At 48.4% G+C, this 12,585-nt stretch overlaps 1 protein-coding gene across 1 annotated transcript in view; it reads right to left on the bottom strand.

Annotated features, from left to right (window-relative positions):
• LOC138278948 (E3 ubiquitin-protein ligase TRIM15-like) overlaps nucleotides 1-10,136 on the bottom strand; it is a 157,687-nt gene extending 147,551 nt beyond the window's left edge. Inside the window, exons 1-3 of the mRNA XM_069219362.1 lie at nucleotides 10,066-10,136; nucleotides 8,942-9,086; nucleotides 6,512-6,742 (exon numbers count right to left, since the gene is read on the bottom strand). Coding sequence (XP_069075463.1) covers nucleotides 6,512-6,742; nucleotides 8,942-9,086; nucleotides 10,066-10,136 — 447 coding nt within the window. The remainder of the gene's footprint in view (nucleotides 1-6,511; nucleotides 6,743-8,941; nucleotides 9,087-10,065) is intronic.
• Nucleotides 10,137-12,585: the final 2,449 nt, after the last annotated feature.

Genomic DNA, 12,585 nt, shown 5'->3' with positions numbered 1-12,585 from the left:
GCATTGATTGGGAGAGTGATTTTCGGTTCGGCCCCAGACCTCATTATAGAATTGGATGCCAGCAGGTCAGGTTGGGGTTGCCAGATGCAGAGAGTTTTCTACTGGGGTCTCCTCAAGAACAGAAATTGAATGAATCTTCAAACAGGCTCTTTCATGGTACGATGTTGGACAAAGAACAAGATTCAGTTGTGTTCCCTCCTCCAGATGAAAAATGTGTCAGCAGTCCAATATATCAACCATCTGGGGGCACTCGCTCCAAGGCTCCAATTTTTGGCAGCACTGCTTGGACCATCAAATCTCAGCCACAGCAGAATATCTTTCCGGGCAAGCGAAGCAAACAGGCACTCCCTTCATCTTTGGGATTCTAGCCTGTGGAAACTACATCCAGAAGTCTTTGCTAAGCTTCAGGTACGCCGGGTACCTTTCTCTGTAGACCTTTGGTGTGCTGGCTGGACCACTAACTACGCCGCTTCTTTAGTTAGAGACCGGACCCGTTGGTGGCAGCGACAGACACGTTCCTTCAGGACTGGAGTAAGGAGAAGGGTTATGCATTCCCTCCATTTGCAATGATCAACCAGCTCAACTCAGGAGGCAACATTCAGAAGTAGTGTTGATCACACCATTTTGGAGATCTCAAGTCTGGTTTCCAGCTCTTCTGAAACTTTCCTGGGATTTTTCAATCAGTTTCCCCCTGCTTCAGAACTGGTGATGGAAGGCTCCTTGACCCTGATGGCATGGCAGATTACAGGAGATCATGGTTGACCCTGGGCCTTTCGAGACAAGCTGAAGACCTCTTGTCCAAGGCTTGGGCAGGCAGTACAGTGAAACTTTACAGGGCGGTATGGACACAATGGACACGCTGGTGCATGCAAAGGGGTGTGGATCCTGTGGTTGCAGATGTAGTTCAAGTGCTTAATTTCTTGGCTAGTCTGGTGAAGAAAGGTTTAGTGTATCGATCCATCAATACCTTCAGTTTCACAGTTTTGCAGTTTCACCGTTTCGGTAGGACACACCCTTCTGGATGGTTCACCAATGGCATAATTCAAGGGATTTGTCTCTCTCTTTTCCCGGAGCCACATTATTTGGCTCTTCGGGATGCAGACCAGGTGCTGTATGTGCTGAACATTTTCTTGTCTTGGCAACCCAACAGATTTTTGTCCAGAAAGGAGCTTTAGGCTAAATTAGCAATGATTTGTGCCTGGTATCTTTCAGGAGCGTCTCAGATGTTCGAGTCCTGGACATATTGCAGTGTACCGTCTCCACATCTGGAGTTTCCTTTACGTTAAATAGGAGAGCCAAGTCCAATACCAGGGTTATTTCTTACCCTGCATTTCCAGGTTCCCCTAAACTGTGTGTGTTGTGCAATGCCTCAAGGCATATGAAGAGATGTCTTCCAGGTTTCTCCCACCTGGTGAGCACCAGGTCCTAATCGTGTTGCAGAAACCGCACAGGGCAGTCTCTTCCCCTACCACAGAAAGGTGGGTGCGGTTGGTCATGCAGGGAGGCCGGTATTGATCTCAAGGTTTTTGGAGCACATTCCACTTGAGGGCCAGTGGCTTCAAAGGCTTTTAGCCTGGGTGCCCATTTGGAGGATATTATGAATTCAGGACACTGGTCTTTGGATACTTTTAAGAGGCTGGTGCTGGATATGGTTCATTTAGTCATGAGCAAGCTTTGCCCCAGCATAATCCTCGCCGCCATTCCTGATATAGAATGAAAAATGTCCGACCTGCTGTAATGGAAAGATTCAATTCAATTAAGGACACAGGGGCAAGGATTATCCCACCCGGCCAGAATCTTAACCCCCAACCCTCACATGACTGGTAGGTCATCATTTTTCCTATTATGTTATTATATGTTATATGATGCAGTATTGTAATACAGCATTATGACCGTGATGTTAAAAAAGTTGTTTTGCTAAGGTTTCTCTGACATGGAACCTGGTAATTTTTTTTTTTTTTTAATCATGCTTGAAAAAAACGTCAATATCTTCTTATCATTCGTTTTATGCATCCTCAAAACCAACATGCCCCCCTGGATCCAACACCCACCCCCTGTCCCCCCATCCCCACCAAAGCCCCCCCAAAAACGCCCCCACTCAACCCCCCTCCCACCCAATACCCTACCAAATGAGGCGGTCGACTAAGTCTGTAAGATGGACAGGGTGCCCCCCTACTAGGCTCTTAGAACTTTCCCCCGACTAAAAAAATATATATATATTATTACATATATATATATATATATATATATATATATATATATAAATTATATCTACTGCTTGCATCATGCCACAGCTAAATAAGAAAACACCACACAAAAAAAGGAGAACATTTCTTTCAAACACCAAACTAGGGCAGCCCCTATCGCTGCTCATTTTCCCTGATTCTATCCCCAAGCTTTACCCCTCCTCTCATCACCGTCCTCTTCCATAGCCTCTTCTATAGCTCCCTTATCCATACGGTTCTATATATATTTACACCACCTCCACCCCGTTCCATCCTTTCCCTCTCCGCTGCTACGCCAAAGACAGCAAATATTCTTTAGCTTTGTTCTCTGACATAAACATCTGTACAGTTCCTTTAAATACTGTCTTAAGTCGAGCTGGGGCCAGCAAAAAAGCTTTGGCTCCCTTCTCCTGGAAGGAGCTGATCAGTTGTCTCAGATGCCAGCGTCTCTCTACAGTTGCATGACAAAAGTCGACACGGGAAAAAAAAGTGACACCCTCACAGCTTATCTTGGAGTTAGGGCGAGTCTGTTCACAAACTATCTGCCGCAACAAATAGTTGCCAAAATAGACAATTAGGGCTCTAGGTTGCTGCAAGCTCGACCCAGCTCCTCCTGTTGCCATTTGTTTCTTCAGATAAAGTGGAAACCGATGAGCTCTTTGAATCTCCTTCTCCCAGTCCCAGCCAGCCTGTTCTGGAAATGCTGCCTTAAACAGCCTGATTATATAGACCCTTGCCTCTTGCCCTTCTATTCCTTCTTGTACCCCCAGGATACGTAGATTGTTGCAGCGTTGCCGATTTTCAAAGTCCTCAATCTTCCATTGAATGTCGATGAGCTGAGTGTCATGCATAGTGACTTGTTGTGTCACTGCTCCCAGGTCTGTTTCCAGGACTTCAGCGCGAGTCTCAATCGCGGCAATCCGTTCACCAATTTCTGAGCAGGACTTTGCTATCTTACTGATTGCAACTTGTAGTTGCTTTGTGGCCACTCTGACTTTTTAGCTGTCCCCCTGTGTCTGTTTATGTTGTACCATAATAGTCTCATAAATAAGAGCCAGCGACGGAGGAGTCCTTTCTAACTTCGTGTCATCTTTCTCATGGCCACCTGAGGTGTCTAAAAGCTCCTCCATCATGTGCGGGATTTGTTGTGTTCCCGAATAGTCCCAGGACACTGCTCTCGCCCCGCCCCTTTCTCTTTATTCTGTTTTTCTTCATTTTCTCCACATCTCTGTCACCTCGCCCTCCAGGGCACTTAATCGCAGTCTGTCTTAGCATGGAGGAAGAAGCAGAAAGGTTACTCCCTATTTCCGAATCCGTGGAAGAACTACTGCTAGCGTCATCCGAATCCCTGGACACGTCGGAATAAAAATTCTCACCACCCTCGCCCGCCACGTGATTATCCTCTTTCCCCTGCTGAAAGTTGTGGGATTGCGGGGAGCCGGTAGGATACATGCTGAGGCAGCAAACTTCTCTTCTGCAATTACGATTCCTGCTGCCCCTGTCGACATCAGACCCCGGAGCGCAACCTGTGAATTCTGAAGCTGTTTCACGGTTTTTACAACACCAATATCTTGTAACTTTTGATGGATTTTTTCCTCAGACAGTGCTCGCTGCTCATTGCCGCTGATATTAGACTTAGCGAGGCATAAGGAATCCAAAGACAGGCCCCTTACAGTATTACTTTGACCCAGAAGTCCATTCCCCGCATTAGTATCGTCCATCTGGGACAGTTCACTGTCTTCAAAACTTGTGGGCACTGAAGTTACCATAGACACTGGATTACTACTATCACCCCTTGTCTCAGTTACAACTGCAGCCCTTGTCTGTAAATGATCAGAGTTAGGAGATTTCTTATCTGTATTGTCTGCTAGGATTTCCACGGGTTCCGGGCTTTAAACATTAAGGGGATTATTACCCCCCCATGAGCGCCGGCCGATCTGGCCTCATTTCACAATTTACAGTTTTGGTCCATCACTATGTGGTTGCTTTCCATGGCCTCCTGAGCCACCTCTGCTCTTGTTGTAGCTTGTCCCCGACTGCTGCCATTGCTGCCAATCCTGGAAGTGCCTCTTCGAGATGGAAGATGGGGGAGACGACGATCCTGCGTTCCCAGCTTCACTCGACTCCCACGCACAACCTTGGGGGCCATTGCTGCTTGTAGGCCTGCTTGAGCCAGAAAGGAGAGGGGAAGCACCAGAGCACAAAAAGCACGAAGGGCCACCAAGTTGTTGTTGCTGCCGCAAACGTGGCAGCCGAGTCGAATTGCCGGGTTACAAAAAAGAATTTGGCAGCCGATTATAGCAGATCCTGCCAGAGCGGCGGCACCGTCCTGCCGCATCATCCGCTCTCATTCTCTCCAAGCACGAGCAAGCAAAACAAACATCGTAGCCGCGAGGGGGAGAGAGCCTCTGGCCGCTAGCAACGTGCGGCCGCCATGGAACCTGGTATTGATGCTTCTCTTTCTTCCTAAGGACTGAGACTGGGAAACAGGACTCGATGGATGTGCAGTGGCTAATCTGGAGCAAAGACAGAGGCTGGGACAACATGGACAATGGACTTTATGGGTCCCTGCTGGGGTCTGATTGGTCATGGACTAATGCCTATGTTTGATTGGATGTTTTGTCTGTTCCATTCCCAAAGGTTCTTGGGATTTGTAGTTTACATAAAGTTTGAATATGGCTGCTTTTGATTACAGCGAAGGAAGAAAAGCATACTCCTCGCCTCCGTGTCCTTACTGGAAATAAAGCTTTCCATTACGAAAGCTAGGAAATGATTCATTCAGGTTAGGAAATCTTCAAGACCACGAGCAATGGAGCTTAATTGCAGCAGTTTTAATAAACAGCACTGAAGCTGGTGAAAAAGCTTGAAACGGTTGTTGATACCGCTGCACCAAAGTACGCAACCATAATTCACAATGTGACCGTTCTACGAGAAACTTCTTTCTTAATCTGCACACTCAAGGTTTGTCGTTAAATGTAAATAAGGGAAGGTGGGAGTTGCTAGTGGGATGGACCCAAAGTACACACACTGTAGTAGTTATATTCAGTCTCAACCAGTTAATGAATGTAACCAGTGCTCACCCTATTTGTTAAAGTTCCATCGATAATCAGGAATGTACAAATATGTCAATATTATGATATTTCAGTTTAGGAATAGAACTGAAACATATTTATATTTTACATTGTTTCAAGAACGGTTATTCTTTGAAATCCGTAGAAAATTTGTAACAATAAAAATTAATCTATAAACACATTCTGGATGAGGTCACGCGACAGAGCACAGTGTGATATTCTGAAGGGGGTCATGTGATGAAGTACAGCTTGTGAGTTTCTCAATGGGATCACATGACAGTCTGTGATATGCTGAGTGGGATCACATGATGCAGGACAATAGGTTAAATAATGCAGCCCAGCCTGCAATAATTCAAAAAGGGCTGTGTGACATGGCACAATCTGTGATATTCTGAATACTGCCTCATGGCACAGCACCATCTGTGACACTTTGAATCTGGCCACACAACAAGGTACAGAGTCTGATATTTTGAACAAGGTCACAGGATAGCACAGCTTTATTCTGAAAGGGGTGAAATGGCACAGCGGAGAATTTAAAATTCTGAATAGGGTCACCCCCCAAGACTACAAAGTCTGATATTCTGTACCAGGTGACAGGGCAGCATTGTCTGATATTCTGAATGGGATCACATGACACTGACCGGTCTGTGATATTCTTAAAAATGTCTCATGACAAAGAGAAATCTGATATTCTGAATGGGATCACATGACACAGACCGGTCCGTGATATTCTTAAAAATGTCTCATGACAAAGAGAACTCTGATATTCTGAATGGGATCACATGACACAGACCTGTCCGTGATATTCTTAAAGAGGTCACATGATAGAGAAGAGTCTGATATTCTGAATGGGATCATGTGACACAGACCGGTCCGTGATATTCTTAATGAGGTCACATGATAGAGAAGAGTCTGATATTCTGAATGGAGTCACATGACCCAGCCTATCATATTCTTTATACTGTGTCGGAGTGTCAGTGTATAAGGAGTTTGCTCTATACTGGACCTGCCTGTACATTGCGCTGGGCTGTCAGAAGAGAAGCATTTGCAGTTAGTTTAACTTGTCTGAATGTTATATTGGGTTGTCAGAATACAGGTCGCTGTAAATGGACCCTCTATGTTGATCATGCATGTTCTCACGTACATTCAACGCATCACACACAAGATGAATGGAGCACTTCTGTATTGTCTTGTATTTACGAAGCAGTGTCTCACCTTCAGGAGGTCCAAGGCTGGTTCCTTGCATTTTTTCTCCAGATCTGCTATCAGGACGTTGAGAGAGGTGATTTGCTTGGACAGTTTGGAGATACTTGCATTTTCTACCATGGTAATTTTCTTCTCCAACTCCTCCAGTTCCCTGTACAGCGTTTGCTCTTTATCTCTCAGGAGCTGGCGCAGCTGTTCAATCTCAGACTCAATTTTCTGCTTCTCGCCTCTCACCTTGTTCTGTCAGCATCAAAGAAATGATGGTTAGATTCTGGGAAGCTTCCAGTGCCAGAGAGCCCACCCCTTCCTTCCCTCTCAAGATATTCAAGAAAGGTGATGATTGAAACAAGAAATCTGATTTTGAATCGCTTGAATATAGTGATAATTATATGTCTCAGGAAGTTAATAGAACTGGACAGTCTAATGACAATTGATTTGAAATCTCAGGATTACAAATACTCGATCATCTACCTTTCTTACCTATTAAGAATGTGAGCGAAACTACACAGACTTATAAAACTTCTTGCAACGAAACTCATCTACACACAATGGAGACATCCTTAAATCCGAATACAAGACAATTTGAGATTCAAGCCTATCATAGAAACTTAGAGAGCCTCTGTAATTGACAATGTGAGAACAGTCACAACTGCCTTGCTCAGTGCGACTTATATCCCTCGGTCCAAGAACACACTTGCTGATGCGCTGTCACAAAGATATCCAATCACCTTTGTTCAAGCAATCATTCAACCCAATCAAATAGCTGATGCTGTACAACACTTGTAGATGTGTCTCGCTCATTCTCAGTTTATTCTTAAGGTTCTTAAAGACTTAACTGAATCACTGATTGTCCAAGAAGATATGTAAGTTCAACAACAGCCTCTACTCACTCCTACCAAGGAACGTCAGGAAGAGGTTTTGTGAATGTGTAACAACACTGCAACAACCTGCCACAGAGGACCTACAGCCACTCTTGTTAGGTCAGCTATCCTTCTGGTGGCCATCCGTGACTAAGGATGGTGTGGTTCTCAGACTGAGGTTCAATGCTCCCCCATTACCCTGTGACAGTATTGTGCACACTGTCTCTCAGTCTTGGGTGTCTCATCAAATACAAGTCCGTTGTAGTCCTTAATTAGGCCTCTGTGTACTTAATTCCATGTCCTCCTCTCAGTGAATGAAAGATGCACCGGCCGCAGGTGTGTGCTCCCTCTGCTTCAACCTCTGGAACAGACATTGGGGTGATGCCGTGAAATCCGGAGCCGGTAGCAGGCAGGAGTGCACCCATCTTCAGGAAGGTGGCCATTTTACGGGCACCTGGAAAATAGGCTGGAGCTTGCAGCCCACGGGTCTTGACTGGGCCTTCCGTCACTCGGGCTGCTTGGAGAGTCAGTGGCTTAGCTGAGTAGGCCTCCTATTGGTCGAGGCAGACATTGTGGGTACATTTGGGGAGCTTCTGTGTGCTTCACGGGTCAGTGTGATATCCCGATCAGGCACACTTCTGTTCAGCACCTCAGATACCCTCATAGTCACTCGGGCACAAAATGGACAAGTGCCTTGAGGTAGCAGCTTATCTTACAGTGGTATTTGCTGCGTGGGCACAAATTGGTCAAGCTAACCACTTGAAGACCAATGAGACACACTTGCAAGTGCCTTGAGCTTGGCAACAGTCAGGTCTTTGGCAGCACAGTCTGCTCAGTCACACTTGAGCAAGTGCCTTGGACAAGCAGCAGGCAGGTTCCATCAGGACAATTCACCCACAGACACCACAGCAATGCTGCAGAATCTGTGCTGCAGCTTGGATGACAGGATCTGAACAGGAAGAACATCAATCATGCTGTTTGCAGTCTCTGCTGGGCAGACCCTCAGCTCAGGGAGCAGATGTTCTTGTCCACATGGTGAGTGATCTCCTGTGGGATTAGCTGCTCCTTTCCTCTCCGATCAGGTGAGTCACTTTCACGTGTCCAGGACAGGGAGACAGGTTTTTTTCCACAGAAAGTTTTGATGAACATAAACATAGTTTTTATTTTATTTTAAATAAATATCAAACCTATATTTCACATTTATTTGTTGTAAATAAAATACAAATATGGTTAATTTGTTAAAGAAAGGGTTAAACACCATGGAATAAGGAGTGGCTTCCTGTAGCTCTCCACCCCCCCAGGCCACACTCCTTATCCTTCCGCTTGGTGCTGATCTGATATTAAAGGTGGGTACTTGAGCTGCACCCCGGCTGACGATCACAGAGAGAAGATAGCTGAAGAACGGGGGGGCCTTTGCCTCCGCTGAGAAACAAGATGGAGGCCGCGTTGTGATTGAAGCTGCAGCTGATTGAGTTGGAGAGTCTCAGGGGGGCTCCGAGTGTGGCTGGCCCAGTCCAAGGGGTGTGGGAATGGCGCTTGGGGGTGGGGGGTGAGGGTGCTATGCACTGTGTGCCCCCACCTTCTCCTCCATACAGTTGAAATTTAGCCTTCGGCTCTGGAGGAGGACTGCTGCACACACCGGGTGATTAGGTGTGCCCTGCCAGTAGTTTGGAGACGGAGGGGGCGGCAGGTTTTGTGGCAGAAGCGAGACCCCTGTGTTTGGTCTGGAGTGAGGAAGATGCCCACGTAACAGGGAACCCACAGGTGGTCCTCCGAGTTACTGCCCAGTTTCACTGCTTTGTGCCCTCCCTTCTGATGATGGGCATGACACTTCTGGATCTAAATCTGGAGGGAACCTCACTCTGGCTTTCCTTGACCTTGGCAGGGAGCTCGGGGTCTGCCTCGGAGAGCACTTAACAACCTGGGGCTGCTGCACTAGCGCCCCCACCTGGATGTATCCCTTGTCTGCCTGGAGGTGTTTGTAGTGTCCTGCTGGGCACGTTCTAGTGTTTTGCCCACCACTCGGCTGAGGGCTGGCCTTCAATCTACACCCCACACCCACCCAACACAGGCGTCACCAGTCAGGTGACCCTGCCAATAAAAAGGGCCGGGCGCACGTGCCCAGGGCCAGTTCTACCGACCGTCCGCATCGAGTGAAAATGCCCGGAGCCGCCCCCCACGTGTCAGCTGAAGCGCGCCCCCAGCTGGGGGAAGTCTGCCGTCGTGAAGGATGCTGGCATGCACCTAAAGCCAAAAGAGAAGAGAAAATGCCCAGAGCCGCCCCCAGCTGTCGCGCGGCCTGAGAGCACATCGGTGCAGACACGCGCCAAGTACAGGACAATTGCCAAGGGCCGCCCCCCCCCCCCCCTTTATGAATAATAAACAAGGAAAACGCGTGGAATGAAGCATCGGTGCAGACAAGCACCGAAAACAATTGAAGTACATGGTGCAGACCCGCACCAAAGCAGAGAAATGGTGGTACACCCCCCCCCAAAAAACTTTAAAATTCGTGGAAGGAAGAGGAGAGGTGCTGACACGCACCTGGAAAAAAAATCCATCTGCCCGGAGCCCCCCCCCCTCACTGAACTTCAAGCCATCTGCCTGCTACCCGCCTGTTCAAACGAGGCTGAGCGGGAAAATTGACATTTTACAAGAAAGGAAAAGAAGAGAGAAAAGTGCAAGAAGAAGAAAAACGGCACTTACCTGCCGCTCTGGACACCAGCAAAAGCCCCCACCAGCCTGAAGAGCTCTTCCCCTGCATGGCGCCTCAGCATGGCTTCACCGGCCTCTGCTGCAAACCAAAGGAGGCCTAGGAGGAAGGACTGGCTTTCAAGTTGGAAAAGAAGTGCACTAGTGGCATCCAGTGGCCAAAGACGTTACTGCACCCTTTTCTATTTTAAAGTGGAAAAAACAGCTTTGTTGAAAGAAAGTCTACAGCAACACCCCAGAGAGTGATTGCACAAGACCAACAGCGCGCCTGTGGAGGAAAATGGTGCAGTAGACAGAAACGGCGCAGAAGATGGGAGCGACGCGGACGACGCTGCACAGGGAAGAAGACTGCAGCTGCCCCAACCAAGCTGCACTGGTGAGGAATGGACGTAAGTTCCACGTGAGGTACAAAGAGAGTGCGCATGGCCTGCGCAGCCCCTGGCGGCCATCCACCGCCATCGCCGAAAGAACGCCACATGTCCCAGAAGTGATGGACATCACCGCAGGACAAGAAAGGGACATGCCAGGGGTTACCATAGGACACCCAGAGATGAAACATAAAAGAGACTATGTCACGTGCGCAGAGAGCTGCGCCAGAGAACGTGACGACACAGGCAGAAACCCGCAAAGATGGAGAGAGCACCCGAGAGCGTGACGTAACGCACGGGACAAGAGGCCGTGCAAGCCGGCCTTTCAGCAACACAAGATGGCCACCGTTGGCCCATCAGGCAACAGGTCATCAGAAGCGACCAACCCTGCAAAGAACGCCCAAGATCAAGCAGGACCAAGTGCCAAGAAAGTACTGCCTTGAGGCACAAGCACTGCACCCTCAAGTGAAGAGGAAGCGAAAAAGAAAGTGACCCGCCGTCACTGCCCTGCAACGGGCCAGAGACTAACCAAGGAGTGTCCTCCCCCACACTGCCTCAAGACGGAGTCAGCAGCAACTCACAACAGGCAAGAGGAGAGTCGCACAGTGGCACGACGCCACCAGTGCAACACGGGGAGAGCCCCTAGTCCTTGGATAGGACAGGACCTTCAAAAGGTCCACACAAAAGGAAGACAAGTGGCCAGACGCCACAACAAAGTGTAGCGCAGCACCACGCTGTGAAGAAGGAAGAAAAGAGATTGTGTGACATCACCATTCACACTGCAACACCTGACGACCACAGAAGAATAAGAGCGGAAGATCAACACGGTGAAGAGATGGAGGACTCATGCAACAAAGAAAGAGTGCACCCACTGACAAGACAGCCACTGGGGTGCGGTGACGTCACTGGAGACAGCTCAGTGGGAGTACCAAATGTAAGACGCAATGCGCAAACCGCATACTTGCCCCACGTGTCAAAGTGTGACCATCCAAACCATCTGTCACCGGCTGCTTAAAGCAGATGGCATCACTCCCAGCATCTGCACATGAGGAAAAGAAAGACTGCACTAGCTATGGCGAAGTCCCTCCAATCACCCTCACTCCAGCAACATCACTTGTCGTCCAGGTCTCCGAATGGCAAGCACCATCACTGCCATGTGCATCACGGTATCCATCAAAGGAGCAGTTAAACAAACAGACTGGAATCCTACACCTCTGCTTTAATGCTCTGAAGAACCAGTCAACCAATGACCACCTGCTCACCCTGCCTGTATCCTGCTCTCGGTGGCAAGAGCAAGTCGTGACCTAGACCCATCAACCCCTGTGATTGCATGAGCAACTAGGCAGTGGCTCCTAGGAGGTCTTGCAGCTGCCCTATGTGGTACACAAGCAGCCCCAGCACAGACCACAAGTAGTCCCGTGGCAACCCAGACAAGGGGCCTCCCAAGCTTGAGAGAGGACTGGACATTGCCCCACCGATGAAGTCAAGGAGACAAGTAAGGCTGTGCAATGGAGACTCCAACAGGTCACAGCACACCAAGACTGTCCTCCGTGAATTAACACAACACCAGCTAGACATCCTCCTGGCAACGTGAGAGACAATTTTCCTAAGACAATCTGAGAGCCCACCTACACCTGGTCCAGGTTGGCAAGCGCCCTGACTACGAAACATCCACCCTTGTGGTTGCACGAATGATTTGACCATGGCTCCTGTCGGAGAGCTTGCAGCGGCCTGCAGATGGCCCACACGCAGCCCAGCACAGTCCACGCCAATCCCATGGCAAACCCATTGAAAAGGCCTTAAGGAAGTTCCAGAGTGAAGAATCCACAAACGAAAGGTGGTCTGGAAGCAGCTCTGCCATCAAAGTGTCAGGATGTATAAAGGCTTCAGAGGAGCACTTCACGCCATCACAGATGTCATCCGTCTTCGAGGGATTGGCCTTCATGACCCCAGGATGTCTCAACAAGCATATTCACAGCGGACTCCACCAACGTTCTTGGTGCACCCAATTCAAATGACACATCCAATTCAAGTGACGCACCCAATTCGAATGACGCACCCAATTCGAATGACACACCCAATTCAAATGTGTAAAGAAATGCCTCCTTGGCATGGTTACCCCCTGACTTTTTGCCTTTGCTGATGC

Source organism: Pleurodeles waltl, chromosome 2_2 (genome assembly GCF_031143425.1).
Source record: "Pleurodeles waltl isolate 20211129_DDA chromosome 2_2, aPleWal1.hap1.20221129, whole genome shotgun sequence".
NCBI classification, from domain to species: Eukaryota; Metazoa; Chordata; class Amphibia; order Caudata; family Salamandridae; genus Pleurodeles; species Pleurodeles waltl.
The sequence above is the reverse complement of the archived record's forward strand: the minus strand, read 5'-3'. Positions and strand labels throughout refer to the sequence as shown.